Below are 15,801 nucleotides of genomic sequence, written 5' to 3' on the forward strand. Positions count from 1 at the left end.
AAGGCGTCATGAACCAACTCTCGTGCTTGATGAAAAAAAAAACACATCCTGCCGAAAGCATGACACTGAACAGGTCAGGCAAATCTTGCAGTCTGCCACGGCAAGGAGAGTTTATAGGCGGAGCACGAAGTTGCCATTTTCTCAGCCGCCCTCTTTCATACAGAGGCCCGTGTTCCTCTTATCGGAGTTGCCGGCGCCTGCATGCAGTTTGACGTCAAACAACAGATCAGGGGCGTAGCCGGGGGGGGGGCGGGGTTGGGGGGTTCAAACCCCCCCCCCCGAAATTTTCAGTTTTGCTGGCGTTATATACACGCGCACACAAACGCACGCACGAAACTATAAAGTATGGTTGAACTCCCCCCCCCCCGAAAAAAATTTTGGCTACGCCCCTGCAACAGATAGCATGTTATTGGCTAGTAAGAGCTGCGTTTGGATCAGATACGCTTCTTGCCACGGGTACCGCCTCGTGCCGGAGCTGCGCTCCATAGTGTGCTAACATTACACAGTAGCGACACTAGCGCGCACAGGAATCACAGCGGGAGGAAGCGATTGGATCACGCGCGCTCAAGGTCATGACGCGCGCTGACTCAAGTTCTTTCCCGTGGCATCCTCTCCTTTTCCGGCGCATTCGTAGGGACGAGATAAAAGAGAAAGCGTTTAAAGCGTGAAACAAATCCCTGAAACACCGCACACCGCTCGCTCTTGACGGATTCGAGAAATTTTTGCGGCAATATGAGCGATTCGTGAGGCAATAAAATCCGGTCATTCGATGATTGCTTGGAAAGTGGTTCTATATATCCCTTTAAAAAAAATTCTAGAGCGGAAGCTCTCGCAACGCCTCACCGGAAAAGTGCCTCGACATATTGAGGCTCGTACGGAAAACCAGTAACACAAAGACATACGTTGAGCAGTGTCTGCCAGGAAAGTTTTCCGTATTAAACTCTTAGGGCGTGGGGGGAAAGTGCTCCCTTTCCTTTGCCCCGCGCTAACGTTTTATCGGGCCCCTCCTAAAATGGGGGGAAATTTTGTTCTTGACATGTGGCATATAATGCTGCATTAGTTCTAGATACGTAGTATCTAATGCTGGCCGGATTGAGCCTCGCATATACACAAACTTTCAAATTCGATCACAACAATGATAGATTGTGGGGTACGTCTCTCGCGCTCAAGTAACAAAGGACACGGTACACTGTAGTGCAAAACCAACAAAAGAACACTTATTTGCATCTTTTGAGATAGTAAGCCCTCCAGCCGAATTATAAAAATTAATATGGCATGCCAATGTAGCACACTGCGGAATCGACGATGCTCGACTACCACGACGACAGGGTATTGAGCGGGTAAAGTTCGCCCGGTCAGGTCTCACGAACGCAGGTGCATTCACGAGAACGGGAAAGAGTCGGCGGGATCGTCCTAGCCAATGTCTTAGCCAGAAATTTACATCGGGGGAGGGGAGTGGTCCGACTCCCTTTTAGGTATGTTCGTGAAAAATGTAAAGATGTCGGGGGAGGGTCGAACCCCCCAACCCACTTCCTGGCTGCACCAGTAGTCCCAGCGGAGCTCCTCAACGCGCGCGCCAGAGTCGACCGCGCTCAACCCGCTCCAAGGTCCCAAGGGTACAGTGAAAGAGGAATGAGAGCCGTCCCTCATGACCCGCGCATCCTCGCCGTCAGGCAGCGCCACCGCAGAAACACTGCCCGTGTCCCGCGGGAAAGCCCGCCTACAGGACACGCGAAAGCCACGAGGTGAAAACACCTTACCAGGAGATGTGAGCATTAATCACCACAAGATTTATGTTGTGTACCTCACTCTTGATGCACACAGTTAGACCTGCTTGACTCCTCCCCCAGTCATACAGCGAGGAACCCATGCCTCTCCTTAATTCTTTGAGAGTACATATTTTAAAATCATTGCATCCCACATCATACTCTACTTTTTATGGGTATAGCTGTCCATGCTGTCATATTAGCTTCCGTTGTTATAACTTCAGCTTGCTTCTCATGGCCTCATATGGGCTTTTTAATTCTCTTGTAATTTTTCTATTTTAGAGTGACTGGAATGATGGACTGGCCTTGTGCTCCTTAGTGCATTCACTTGGTGCTTCCGTGGAGGACTTTGAGCACCTGAGCAGGGATCGATCACAGTGGGAGTCAAACTTGCAAAAGTAAGTTTGTATTGCAGTTCATATATCGCACTTGCTAACAATAATAGCGAAATTGCAGTTGGTGTTCATAAAACAGCGCAAAACAGCGCGGTGTACTCTTCCTCTGTCTTGTCTATATCTTGCGCTGTTTTTACATCCCAAGCACTTTAACATCCGTGTTTTTTTTTACACAATAGTTTACTTAATGTGGAGGCAAAATACAATGCCTGAAGAGCCACAATGCGAATCTGACTTTAAGAGTTCAAACTCCATGTTGTCAGTTTGAAAGATCATAAGACCTAGAAAACTGTCTCATGTTATTTTTTGTTATTTCATGCACCCCCTAGCCCTCGAGATAAGACTTTATTAGTGCTATTTGCAAACCACAGTCGCTTGTTTTTAAATTTGCTGTCTCTATGTGAACTCATGTTGCCACAGTGGGCAGATCTACTACTCACCACTGGTCCACAAAAGAAATCATTATTGCCTCTTTGCGCTTGCTGTTTGCATAGTCCTTGCACCATGCCACATACCATATTATTAGTTTTCAGCTAGTTCGGCAAAAGTTTTGGAACTCCCTCAGACTCACCAAGGAATATATTTTGCTGTGAGAGCTCATTGTCACTGAAATTTTCTCAATCAACTCACTCGGATGACTCACTAAACGTTTTTCAACCGGACTCATGCACCCCTTTTGCTAGACTCCCAGACTATGGCTTGACTTGACTGAGTAGCCTGAGGCACCATGAGTCCGCTGCATTAGTGAGCTATTCCGCATGGTGTATGCTCTTGTGCCAAATCTCAAATATGGGTTTGATACACCTTTGGTCTTGCATGCGCACCTTCAAATACTAGATAGTTTCAATCTAGTAAGCGTTTTGTGCGAAGCATCTTTTACAGCTCGCATGGTGGTGTGCGGCGTGAACCCTTTGCTGCAAACCCTCTCTACACACCTCCTCCCCTTCCCCTTCCCCTCTCCCCTCCCCCTCCCCCTCTGAACGCGGGTCGACATGCCGAAACGCCTCGCATCGCCCCTCTCCTGCACAACGCCGCGTGAGCACCAGCGAACTCCCCCCCTCGCGCCCTGACGACCGCATCCCCCTCGCCCTGTGTAACGGCAATGTAGAGGGAAGCCACGCGCAGCGTTCCTCTTCGCGTTCCACAACGCGATCGGTGCATGCCCAACGCAAGATCTGCAAGTGCTCCGCTATCGCCTCATGGTCCCATTTAGCTGGTCACACGACATATTTCTATTAAGAACTAAAAATGAAGAAATCAGTATTACCTCTTTGGCACTTGCTGTTTGGCCAGATTAGTCCTTGCACCGTTACACCACATATCATCATATTATTGTTAGTTTTTCCAGGCAGCTTACTTTAGATTTCGCTGCCATGGCTACAAGCCAATACTTCTGCCTACGTGGTTACTCAATATGTGAATTCCTTTTTATCCGATAAGTTAATATGTTTTTGGTATCAATATTAGTGTCCTCTTCATGCCATGCATTTAGCAATAGTACGGGATGTAAAGGTAGACACTTCTTGAAATGTGCCTTTTTCATGTCTAGAATTTGATGCAACCAAGCTAGATGTTCTGGGTAAGATATGGTGGGCTGAAGTGATGAGAAGTCATCAAACAAAGAATGTCACTGGAGCTAATGTTTCAACGGGGTGACCTGTCTTCATCAGAGCAGCAACTGCTTTCCTTAGCAGCATTCTTGCATTTGCCTAGCTCACTCTTTCCCACCCTCAATGGGGGGAGAAACAGGAGGAGGAGGAGGAGAAGGTAGTGCACAGAGAATAATAACTGGCGTCTTGGTCCTTAACTAGCTTATTCTTCTTTTCCTCCACTATTAAGGATGAGGAAAAGGTAGGCTACAAACATACTGCCACGGAAAACAGTTGCTGCCCTTATGAAAACCAGTCTCATCAAAATTTTGGCTTTCGTGATATTCATTGTTCGGTGACATTACATCACTAAAATCTGATGGAAATTCTTCTAAATTCTTCTGCAAGCATACTTAATAGTGTATCTTAGAAACCCAAGTCATATTTTGTTGCCCACATATGCACTTTTCTCAAAACAGTAGACTCTAATTAAATGGAAGCTGAAGGGGCCAGGAAAGTATGTTCTGTTTAACAGGAGTGCCATTTACTGAGGTGAACAGAGGTGCAGAATTCAACTATGATACCAATCATATTAGAGGTAGTTGTTCCAATTAAGCAGCAATTCCGTTTAGGATATGTCCGTTTACTGAGAGTCTACTGTACTTGCATTGTGCATTCAATACATGCACTTATTGAACAGTTGCAAATGTGTGACAGAAGCTTGTGCTAACACTCTGCTTTTACTTTTGAGCACATGCTAGCAATAAGCCAGCATGCACCGATGGTGGTGCACAGCCTTTCACAAAATGTTTACACATAGAAATGTATGAACATTTCAACAAGGAAGGCTTATAAGAAGGCTTATACAAATGTTTGCATGGGGGCCAGTTTTTAGTAGGCATTCGACTTTCTTCTTATATACTGGATGCATCACGCAATGTAGCACCATGTGACATTTTCATGCGTTATTATGACTTGCTGATGTGAGGAACATAAATGAGATGCAAAATAGTGCAGACTTCTTTTAAGATAAACGTGAGGAAATCTCTACCCTCTCTTTGTCTTGTTCTGAGTTTGTGTTGAAGGTGCACATCAGAAACTAAAGTACCTAAACAATTCAACTTACTTGAAAGGTTAGCTTAACAGAGTTTATGCAGAAGGAGCCTTCTGGATCACTGAAAATGTTGCGGTAATAACTAACAAGATCCTGTGGGCTACGCTGGGACCTTTTTCTGCGGCCATGGACTTTGGCCTTTTCTATCCAAACTGACTGAACACATTCCCTGCACACAGGTATCAATGGCGGCAAGTACCTAGGCGTGGATCCCCTACTGACAGCCAAGGAACTAGCAGACCCTGAAGTACAACCATTAGGTGTCATGGCATACGTAGCTAGGTTCCAAGGCATCTCACCAAAAAGGAGGCCCCGGGATAAGCTCACCGTCACGGGCACCGACCTGAATAATGTTCACGTCAACAAACCGGTCAGTACTGTACACCTTTGAAGACTTGCATTGAAATCATTTATTATAACACCCAGGAGGAGTACTAGTAGGCAAAAGAGTGCCTCAGGTTGTTTACTATACCAACTTCTCTATGAACCAGTTTCAGTTTCAGTTTCAATCAGGTGTACTTGTAGTTTAGCCGCAACTCAAAAAGTGGTCACGTGGGAGCAGGAAATGTGACATTTTGGCACACGCTCTGGTCATTTGATATGTTGCTATACGTCACTTAGGGTATTTGAGATTTTTCAGTAATCTTTCTATGGTTTCAAGGTCGAAAACATTCACAGAGCTGTTAAGTGAAAAGTAAAGAATGTCATGTTAATTGTCTTTTAATCTAACAATTGTATTTGGTGATCCATCTGCGCAAACCTTTTATCTCCCCAATTATTTCTGAAAAAAAAAAGTTCCCAAATTACCAATTCTTCATTAGATATCTGTGGAATTGGCACATTAAACACAAGAAATGCATTCTAAACAATGTTTTGTTGGAGAACATATTGAAAAAAATTTAAGTGTTTAGCAGAAAGTTGCTTTCCCTGCATGGCCTGCACTGCACTTTGCTTTTGTTATTGCAGTTGTAAATAGCATTGTCGTATTGTAGCACTTGCTCAGATCACCTTCGTGAAAAGAAATTTGGACATTTTGCCATGGATAGCATAAGCGGTAGTCCATGCTGGTGGGCACGTGAAATGTGGGGATGTGCTGAGCTCATCTATGTGAGGTAAAGGGTTAATGTAATGTCTACTCATGCAGGCTCACTTCAAGGTGCACATAAAGGAAGGCAAAGTGGACCTGAGGCAAGTTCGAGCGGAAGTTCGAGGTCCGTCACTCACTCCCGTCGAGTGCAAGCTTCAACTGAACCAGAACGGGGGTTCAGGCACATTTGTTCCTGTTGAAATAGGAATGCATGCAGTGAGTACAGTTATTTTATTTGTATTGTGTTTCTGCAAAATCTCAACTTGGTCATGTGCATTCTCCTAAGCAAGGTTGCACTTTGCTTGAGGGATGTTCATACAAGCTACATTTTACAGTGTCACTCTTTGAAATTTGCAAGCGTTAATGTTGCTTGATCTAAGATGTTTCTGAACCTAGTGACATCAAACTTATTTTCGACATAGCATACAGGAGGTATCGTTAGGGCTTCTTCTGTAGCGTCTGAAATGTAGCAACATAGGACGATTAAATCCTGGTCATCATTGCACAGGTTATTCTCTCACAAATCTTGATGATTCAGGTGCAATGGTTTTTGATGTGCTGAACAATCAGCTTAGGGAATTATGCTTTTAATATGATCCGACTTTTTTTTTTCTCCTGTTCTTTCTCTGGCCAATCAACAGCTAAGTGTGTACTGTGAAGGAGAACTGGTAACTGGCTGCCCCATGCATGTGCGTGTTCATCCAGATATTTCACGGATTCTCTTCTCTGGCATCGACCCTTGCGCCCTTGGATCTTTGGTTGAAGTACTGGTGAGTGATGCTCCCGAGCATATTTTAAAGGGACCAACAAGTGGCCAGAACACGAAATGAGATGACTGCACTGATGGAAAGATTGTCCGTCGCATTGACTCAAACCAACCCTGTTTATCTCGTGAGAGGTGGATTTGTATTTTTATTTCTTCATTGAAAGTCGCAAAAAGTGACTTTTGGCGCCTCTGGCGGCAAAATCGTAAACGGTCCGATGAAGGCGGTCACGTGAACATTGGTTGGTGTATGCGTTCGATGACTTTTCTGTTAATACTGAAATATTGTTCATTTCTTTATATTAAAAGGTATTACTCCATAAAAATGTACATATAGGCCTGCGTTAGTTGTATATGCAGCAAAGTGGCGCTGCCTTCGCTTGGCGTAATGATCCCATGCCGGGACAAGCCATCCATGTCACAGGCGCAGGCAACCTTGGGCGCAGGCGCATACAACGCTGTACAAATACCGAGAAGGTGTATAAAGCCACATCATCTCATTGTAACAGCTTGCTATTTTCAAAAATGGTTTCCAAGCTCAAAATAAAGGTGGTTAAGCATAGTTACAGTAACTCCTGCGAAAGCAGAACAACGACAGCTTTCACAAGGGCTAGCGGCATCGCTATCAATTCTCAGCGTTGCTGGAGCAAGCCTTCATGCGTGTTTGGGGCCTTTCAGATAGAAAAATACTGCTTATAAAATAACTACGTGCTTTTAGGATAAACCACTGCAGCTACAAACGCTACGAAGGGTAAGCTTCCTGTCGCGCCGTAAAAAACTGGGTCGAGAAAAATCAGTTGTCGGTCCCTTTAAGTTGATTACAAACTTCTATGTTATTTTATCAGCTGTGTTCAGCTTTTATGTGAGCGCTCTCAAGGAGTTTCTTGCACTGCCTGAATGAATCATGATTCTTGTTATCAAACTGCAGCTTTTGTCTCCTAATTAGCATTGCAGCCATCTCTGCATTCATCACTCAAGAGCTGTTTCATCTTAGACCACAGTTTTTTCTGTGGATACGATTGTTCTGTATAATGCATTTCTTACGCTGATCAAGACAATATCTGCGGCCAGGCCTCGTGTGTGGATAGGGTAATGACTTGGGCATTTCATATATGGGCAATGCACTCAGTTATTGACTGGCTGAACATATTAATTGCACCAAGCTCCACAAGCTTCCAGAAAGAAAATGCCTGGTGATAGGTATCAGAATTTTTTCTTTCCCAAAAGAGAAACCATGGGTTTTGTTTGACATTTGATTCACTCAGTACAAAAGAACCAAACGGTGGGAAACTTGATATCCCATATTTGCAGAAGCAGTGCAAACAACAAAGATAAAGAGAGAAGCAGATGGGCACTGCTGTCTTCGTCTTGTTTGCGCTGTTTTTGCAAACATGAAAAACTCAGATATCATAGGACCTGTGCAGGAACCTTATTCTGCCCAACCATCAATCTAAAGGCCCAGATTATGTGAAATAGGTTACTTGATGTTCCACAAAATTTAAAAAAAATCCGACTTTTTATTGTAACTACAATATTAGACTGCTGGCATGAACATTACATTTCTTTGCATACTTGAGTACCTGCTAGAGAGAACCTTGCCGTACTGCATTAAGCATCAAGCTCCTTCGTGACTGATTTCTGTGGTTTTTCTCACCAAATAGATTAGCTCCAACGGGGCTGGAACAGGCAATATCCATGTAGAGGCTGTGGCACCAAGTGGCAAGACTATGGAATGCACTGTCAAGGAAACTGATGGTGTTTTCACGTCTACGTTTATGCCAAACGAAATTGGTGAGCTTGAATGAAGTTACGCTGGTGTCACTTGTTTTTTTTCCAGCTTGCAGTGCACTCATTGTGCTAGGGATTGTTACAAAGCATTGTTGAATATCGGTGAAATATAAATACATATCACACAGGCATCTTGAGAAATTCCTATGTGTCTGTATGTATGTGCAGTTAGTCCCTATGCTATCCCTAGTTAAAATGGTATGCAGAAAATTCATGGAGCATTACATAACACGGTCAAAGTGAAATAATTGTTAATAACTGAAACAACGTTTGAATTATCTTTTGTAACTTGTGTGTTTGGTCATTGTAAGCTCCAACATTGCAGTTGCGCAGAATTCACAACGTAAGCTGCCAGGGTTTCACTAAATACAGCAAATTGCACTGTAGACATTAGACATGTGAGAGCGCCTGCATTTGGCAACAAATTAAAAGCAACACCTGTCATATGATAAATTCTCGAGTATTCAGTATGCCGTCTGAAAGTAGCCGGAATAATAATGTGTCACTCGGAGGGCTGTAGCCATCTGTCAGAGGACGCTAACCTGCAGGCGCACACTTTCAAGCAAGCTGCAATGTGTTACTTGGCTCATCCTTACTGAAGACTGCTCAAGGATTTGTCTGTTTAATCAACAATTACAATCAGCATAATCTAAGTATGAAACCACTTCAAGTGCACTAAGCAAAAAGTGTTCAGTCTCATAGCTTTTTTTCAAGGTGGTGGGCTTACTGTTGCTAAAATTGAGCCTGTGCAGGCTTGGTTATGTGTCTTGTGCATTTGTTCAAATGAAAGGAATCAAGACTGAACTGCACTGGTTCTTTGTTTCTTGCCATTTATTTCAGCTAAATGAAATTTCATGCAATGTTCATAGTCTTTTCCCATACCTGTTCTCTAGCATGGCTCTTCAGATATCCACATTTCTCAGAATTTCACGCAGCACATCTTCAGCCGGCCTTTAATTCTTGCAGATGCCTTGACTTTATAAAGCTAGTGTTTCACAAGCTCGCCTTTTTTTTTTTTTACCATCTTGTCCTCCAGGTGAATGGAAAATCGATGTCACTTATTCTGGTGAGCACATCCAAGGCAGCCCCTTCACATGTTACGTTTATGACCCAACGCAAGTCACAGTGAGTATTTTGTACACCAGTATAATTAAACGAACATATACATTACATGTGTATTGGCTACATTGAAGTTAAATCACTTTCTCTACTGGTTGAAAGGAACAGTTGATAAGTTGTGCTTAGATGTATCGGAATGATCCAAGTTCCTCAAGCTTTGTGAACCTTTCCTTGATATTTACTCTTGGTTTGTGATAATCTTGACCATAAAATATGCATTGGCGATGATAGGCTGTCTCAGGATGACAACAAACTTGCTTTTGTAGCACCATACATTTTGCACCAAAGAACATAGATACATTTTGCACCAAAGAACATAGTCTCTGTAAGATAAGTTGTGATGGTTAGCTGTACTCTTTACCAGTCATGCAGTTAAACAAAGGGATACTGCCCTTCTTCAACAATATCTGGGTGAGCACGCGAGAATGTTTCTCCTAGATATGTACAACGAATCTTGGAGAGATGGCTCGCTCCCGACAAGCTGGAAGACCAGTCGCCTGGTTCCACTATTGAAGCCTGGCAAGTCACCGTTGGAACTCTCATCCTACCGCCCGATTGCACTTGCCAGTTGCGTAGGCAAAGTTATGGAGAGGATGATCCTCGGACGCCTGGAGTGGTACTTGGAGGGCAACAACGTCTACCCAGATGCAATGGCAGGATTTCGACGTGGTCGATCATCGATTGATAACGTCGTTGACCTGGTCACCTTCGTTCAACACGAGAAAGGCCGTAAGCGTCTCTGCGCTTCTTTGTTCCTCGACGTCAAAGGGGCGTACGACAATGTTACACATCAAGCCATCCTCACCGCTCTCGAAGAGGTAGGAATAGGAGGTCGGATGTATCGCTGGATACGTAGATACATCTCAATGCGATCCTTTTTTGTGAGCACCGAAGACGGCCAAACCTCTCCACATTACAGCTACCGTGGCGTCCCCCAGGGTGGCGTACTCAGTCCTGTATTGTTCAATGTTACGCTGATTGCCCTCCTTGAGCACCTGCCAAGCACAGTGAAGATATCAATGTACGCGGATGATATCTGCATTTGGACGTCCGCCGTAACACGCCTGCAGTTGCGAGCGAGAATTCAAAGAGCTGCTGCTCAAACTGCCCGTTACCTCCGTAATCGAGGCTTGGAGCTTTCTTCCGAGAAATGCGCCCTCGTGGCTTTTACGCGCAAACCTATGAATAATTACGGCGTATTCATCAATGGCCAAACTATACCGTATATTCGGTCGTACAAGTTTCTGGGTGTCATAATCGACAGGGATCTCTCATGGAGCCATCACGTATTGTACATAAAAAAGCGGTTGATCGGCATCTGTCATCTATTGAAGTTCTTCGCAGGCAAGACTTGGGGAATGTCACCAAGTGCTATGCTACAGCTGTACAGGGTACTCTTCCTCGGCTTCCTGCGCTACAGCTTGCCCGCGTTAACCAACGCAAGCAAAACAAGCCTACGAATACTACAAAGTGTTCAGGCCCAAGCGCTCCGAATTTGCCTAGGCTTGCCTCTTAGCGCGTCGACGGTGGCTTCTATAGCGATCGCCAGAGACCACCTCATCAAGACACATATTGACGTCGAAGCACTCAGGACACATATAAGGCATCTTGCTCGGACTCCCCGCCACCACCTAGCCTCTTTACCAGTAGACCGACCATGCACCTCTTTTTGCCGAACGGTAGCCGCATATCGCGAGTCTTTGCCAACAGGCTTCACGCCCGCTGCGAGACCTTCAGTTCCTCCGTGGTGCCTGACTCAGCCTATCATCAGCCTGACGATACCCGGCATCCGTAAAAGCAGATATGTCTCGTGAGCTCGCTTTGCTCCTGTTATATTACCGAGGCTCAATGCACGTATACACCGACGGCTCCGTTATGACGAACAGCTTGTGTGACAATCAAATTTAAGACCTCTCATACGACATCGACAGCAGCAGAGCTCGCAGCGCTTCTTGCCGCATTACGTTTCATAATATGATCTTCATGACTGGCACTGCAATGTCACCTTTACTGGTATTTCAGATTGTCACCATCTAATTGAGAAAGGCCATGATGGCTTCCAAGTCACTGTGGGATTATCGGCAATGAACGGGCCGATCAAGCTTTTACAGAAATAGTCACTCACTGACGCTGCATGCTCGTCAATGCACCACGTCGCAATGGAACGAGAGCACATAGACTCTCAGCCTTCATTTTTCGCCGACGTGACGCTAAGGTTATGGTTGGGTGTCGAACGCGTGCCGCATAGGTCATTTGTAGTGATGATATTCTGTGCGACTGTACTCTTGACAGTTACGCGCTCGATAAGTTGGACGACCTACTCTGTCGGAAGAAAGAATCATTACGTCACAGAAAAAGTGCAAGCGCTATGCGTTCAGTCTTCAGAAACTGGAAATGTGTGCGGATACTCTCTCTCTGTCCTCTGCCCTATATCTTAGCAACTTGCGCCAGGTTAACATCTATTTGTGCCACTGTTCTATCCTGTTTTTGTCATGACTAAATAACTATTTAATTTGAGCTCCAGTATTGCAAGAATAATATCGCACTTACCGTTTTATGTTGAAGACACTGTTTTTATGTTGTTCACAGATCAATGGCCCCAGTGCTGTGCAGATGGGTAAAGAAGTGGTTTTTGAGTGCGATGCCAGTCGTGCTGGTTGGGGCAAGGTTCAGCTGGAGGTACAAATCGATGGCCACAATGTTCCAGTCAGCATAGATGAGAGAGGCGATGGCATCTACGTAGTCTCATTCTTACCTTCAAGAGAAGGCCACTACAAGATTTTTGCCACATTCAACAACGTTGATGTACATGGTAAGCTTCTTGACACAAAGTGCATTGGCTTTCCTGACTTCTTAGTTGAAAGTACTCTGGAACAAAAGCCAGAAATGTCTTCATTGCTTGGTAAAGATAAAAAAAAATTGATGTGCGTCTGAGCTTAGCTTGTGACAGCAAGCCATATATGTAATGTTTTATGATCTGATTTTGAGGGCCTGTTATAATGACAACTTATTAGCATAGAAAAAAATGAGCTACACATGGACCAAAAAAAGAAAAGTGGTAGAGGACGTACACAGTATGTGCATCATGTGAATCCCTTCCTTTTTTTTTGTCTGCATTATCTAGCACAACTTTTTCTATGTCCATAACCAACTTGCCCAAATTGCATGCACTTTGATTAACGTATTGTTATGGAGCTGTGTTGTTATTAGTATTTTGCTTGCATGTTCGTGGATGTGATTAGTGTTTTGTGGCAATACTATATTAAGCTAAAGCAAATTCTGTAGATTGCGGCTTAGCTCGTTTAATTCTATCCTCTCGCAGGCTCTCCATTCACAATAGTCTCCACTGCTGACGAACCAGAATCTCCAAGTTCGCTCAACGATGCCTTCTTCACTCGCACGCTAACACCAAGCGGAGATCGTGTGTCCAGCTCCGCGTCATCTTTCTTCCCTTCCTCCCTGGCGTCGTCTCGGGTCACATCCCCAACAAAGACGGATCCCGACGGTCGCGTGTCGCGCAACGCTGTCGAGTTCCTTCAGTCCCGCATCGAGACGACGACGACCACACGACAAGAGACAAGCGTCACCCACGCAACGAGAACAAACGTGGAAAGTGCGGGAAGCAGAACCGTTTCGACGCCACCTCGAGGTGCCACGCCTGAGCGGCCCTCGTCACGACACATGAGCAAGGCGCCACCACCTCCTACACCGAGAAAGCCTGCGCCAGCTGTCCCCTCACCATCTGTTCGAAACCAGAGCCGTGCACTGTCCGAGGAGCGGAATGGGAACAGGGAAGAGCAGTTTTCAAGCTCAAGGAACTCCTCAACACTGGAGCGGCGTAAAAGTCCGGAGATGAGGCAGATGACTCCACCAGTAGTGGCCCAGCGCCAGGTATGGAAAGAGCCTCCAGTGTTGAATTAAGTATGACTGGTAGTTTTCAGAACATGCCACTTGGGTATTCTTAATTAGTACTACACATCATGAGTTGCTTTTTAGTGTGAAATCTTGGTTATCAAAAATGGGCTATGCCAGGAACATTTTAAATTAAAGGAGCAAATTTTAGATTGCACTATAATGTAACAGCGGTGTAACTACAGAATGTGACTATGGTGAACATGGATATAGATCTGTCTCACATATGGAAGCATCCTAATCAGATAACCATAGTTGGGAGTGTGGGCTTGGTAAGCATAACTGTAAAGAATGTGAAACATTCTTTACAGTTATGCTGTAAAGAATAACAACTTTATACCGCAGCGGTGGCTACATGGTTGAGCATTCGCTTCCAATGTGGGAGGTACCGGGTTCGATTCCCAGTGCCGACCGGGAACCCACTGGTTTTTCAGTTATGCTGTAAAGAAACTTTATACCGCAGCGGTGGCTACATGGCCACCTTGAAATTCTTCCGCCCCATAAGGTTCTGTAAAGGCCCCTGGGTGCACCTTAACCCACCACAGCCTTGGTGAAATAGTAAAGGGGTAGAGGAGTACAGCATCTGCCGCTGCTGTGGGATGCAGAGATTTGCTGCCACCGGGTAGCTACCGGTAAAATAGGGACAAGTGCACTTGGTGAAATAGTTGAGCATCTGCCGCTGCTGTGGGATGCAGAGACGAAGTGCCACCGGGTAGCTACCGTAAAATAGGGACAAGTCGCTTGGGAAGGCACCCACTTCCGGCCTGGTGTCGGGAAAGTTCATAGTCGCTTGGGAAGGCACCCACCCTGTGGGAAATTGGCGGCATGGGACCGCCAGACCTAAAAATAAGGTAATCCTTTTAACACGAAAGTGTTTTATACTGGTGTCCACCAAGACTTCAGTGACTTATTTCCGTCACGGAAATGACGTCGAAAAAATATACACGATCAGATGGCAAAGAAAAAAAGGTCCGTCAACGGGCATCGAACCCACGACCGCTCAGTCCGCAACAACAGCTGCCGGGCACGCTATCCACTGCGCCAGGGTCACAGACTCTAGAGACTTTACAAACGCACCTTTTATATCTACCACTCTCACGGTCGGCGGGGTGGTGTTGCCCTCCGGGAGCGGTAAAGTAAAGTAATTCGTCATTACTGTGGCCTCCGCAATTGGCACCTGCACCGCGTTCCACGTCCGTCCCATTTGGCGCGTCTTCAATAGAAGTTCAATTTTGTCAATGCCTTAACTCACCACGAGGTGGCGACCTTAGTCCAATCGTAAAAGCGTCGGCCTCGCTCGTAGCATCACACTAATCCAAACAAAAATAGCTCTGCGACGCACGCCTGCCTCACCTGGCTGTAAGAACGCGTTCCCTGCTCACGCGCTCGCCCCGAGAAAAATCGCGGCCTGGCTGCCGGGCGGCACGACGCCCTTTGCGTTTCCCTCTAGTCCGGCCGTGGCGTTCAATCACATTTAATAGGCAGGCCGCGGGAGTTCTGCGACCAAGTTCTGCGTTTGCGACACTCTTCTGGCTATCACACCTCATCCTCTCATTGCACTTTCACTGTTAACTACTGCAGCGACCACAAGGGTTTGTTTAATAATTTAACATCGACGTTAGTCGTCTGGATGGAGATGTACCACCAATCATCAAAGTGGGTGCATCCACGTCAAACGGTGCTATAGCTGCCAGAAATCAATATACATTGTGCAAACTCTCTTATATCTATGTACAGTAAACATTCAGTTACTTCTGTAAGGGCACGCTTTACTACTTTCGTGTTATTCCGATTCCTATGACAGAGGGATCAACCATTTTTTTTTATGCTTTCATGTTATGTTATGAAACATAACATGCAATTTGATAGCAATTACTAACTAGTGAGATTGTTTCTGTAATAGCTGTTTGTCTTTGGATACCATTAATGGCTTTGTTATTAATATTGTCCAGCTTCATATCTGTGACATTGTTTATGACTAGAAAAATTCTCGCATTTAGGCTCCCCTAAATATCAGTTCCTCAGGACTCCAAGAAAGTTCTTGTCATGTCATGTCATGTCATGTAGGCATTTGCCAAAACAAGGTTTTTTTTTTGCATTAGTTCCAGAGTTTCAGCATTGTAACAGTTAATTTAGTGGTGCAGCTAGCTTTCGTTAATTTAACCTCAGGTGCGCTTGAAAAATTGCTCTGAATTATTCAATGTTCAAATTAGGAAGAGTGTAGGAGGCAGGTGTTCCTTGGGACTTTTGAACACACAACATAAATTT

The 15,801-nt window shown here is 45.0% G+C and overlaps 1 protein-coding gene across 1 annotated transcript in view; it reads left to right on the plus strand.

Moving 5' to 3' along the window:
- The window catches only part of LOC119386187 (filamin-C), a 179,896-nt gene that overhangs the window by 123,247 nt on the left and 40,848 nt on the right, over positions 1-15,801 (plus strand). The window contains 6 exon segments of the mRNA XM_049414247.1: positions 2,049-2,164; positions 3,044-3,054; positions 5,044-5,234; positions 6,009-6,167; positions 12,211-12,433; positions 12,944-13,512. Of these exon segments, the coding sequence (XP_049270204.1) occupies positions 2,049-2,164; positions 3,044-3,054; positions 5,044-5,234; positions 6,009-6,167; positions 12,211-12,433; positions 12,944-13,512 (1,269 nt within the window).

The sequence above is a fragment of the Rhipicephalus sanguineus genome, chromosome 3 (genome assembly GCF_013339695.2).
Source record: "Rhipicephalus sanguineus isolate Rsan-2018 chromosome 3, BIME_Rsan_1.4, whole genome shotgun sequence".
Taxonomy (NCBI): Eukaryota; Metazoa; Arthropoda; class Arachnida; order Ixodida; family Ixodidae; genus Rhipicephalus; species Rhipicephalus sanguineus.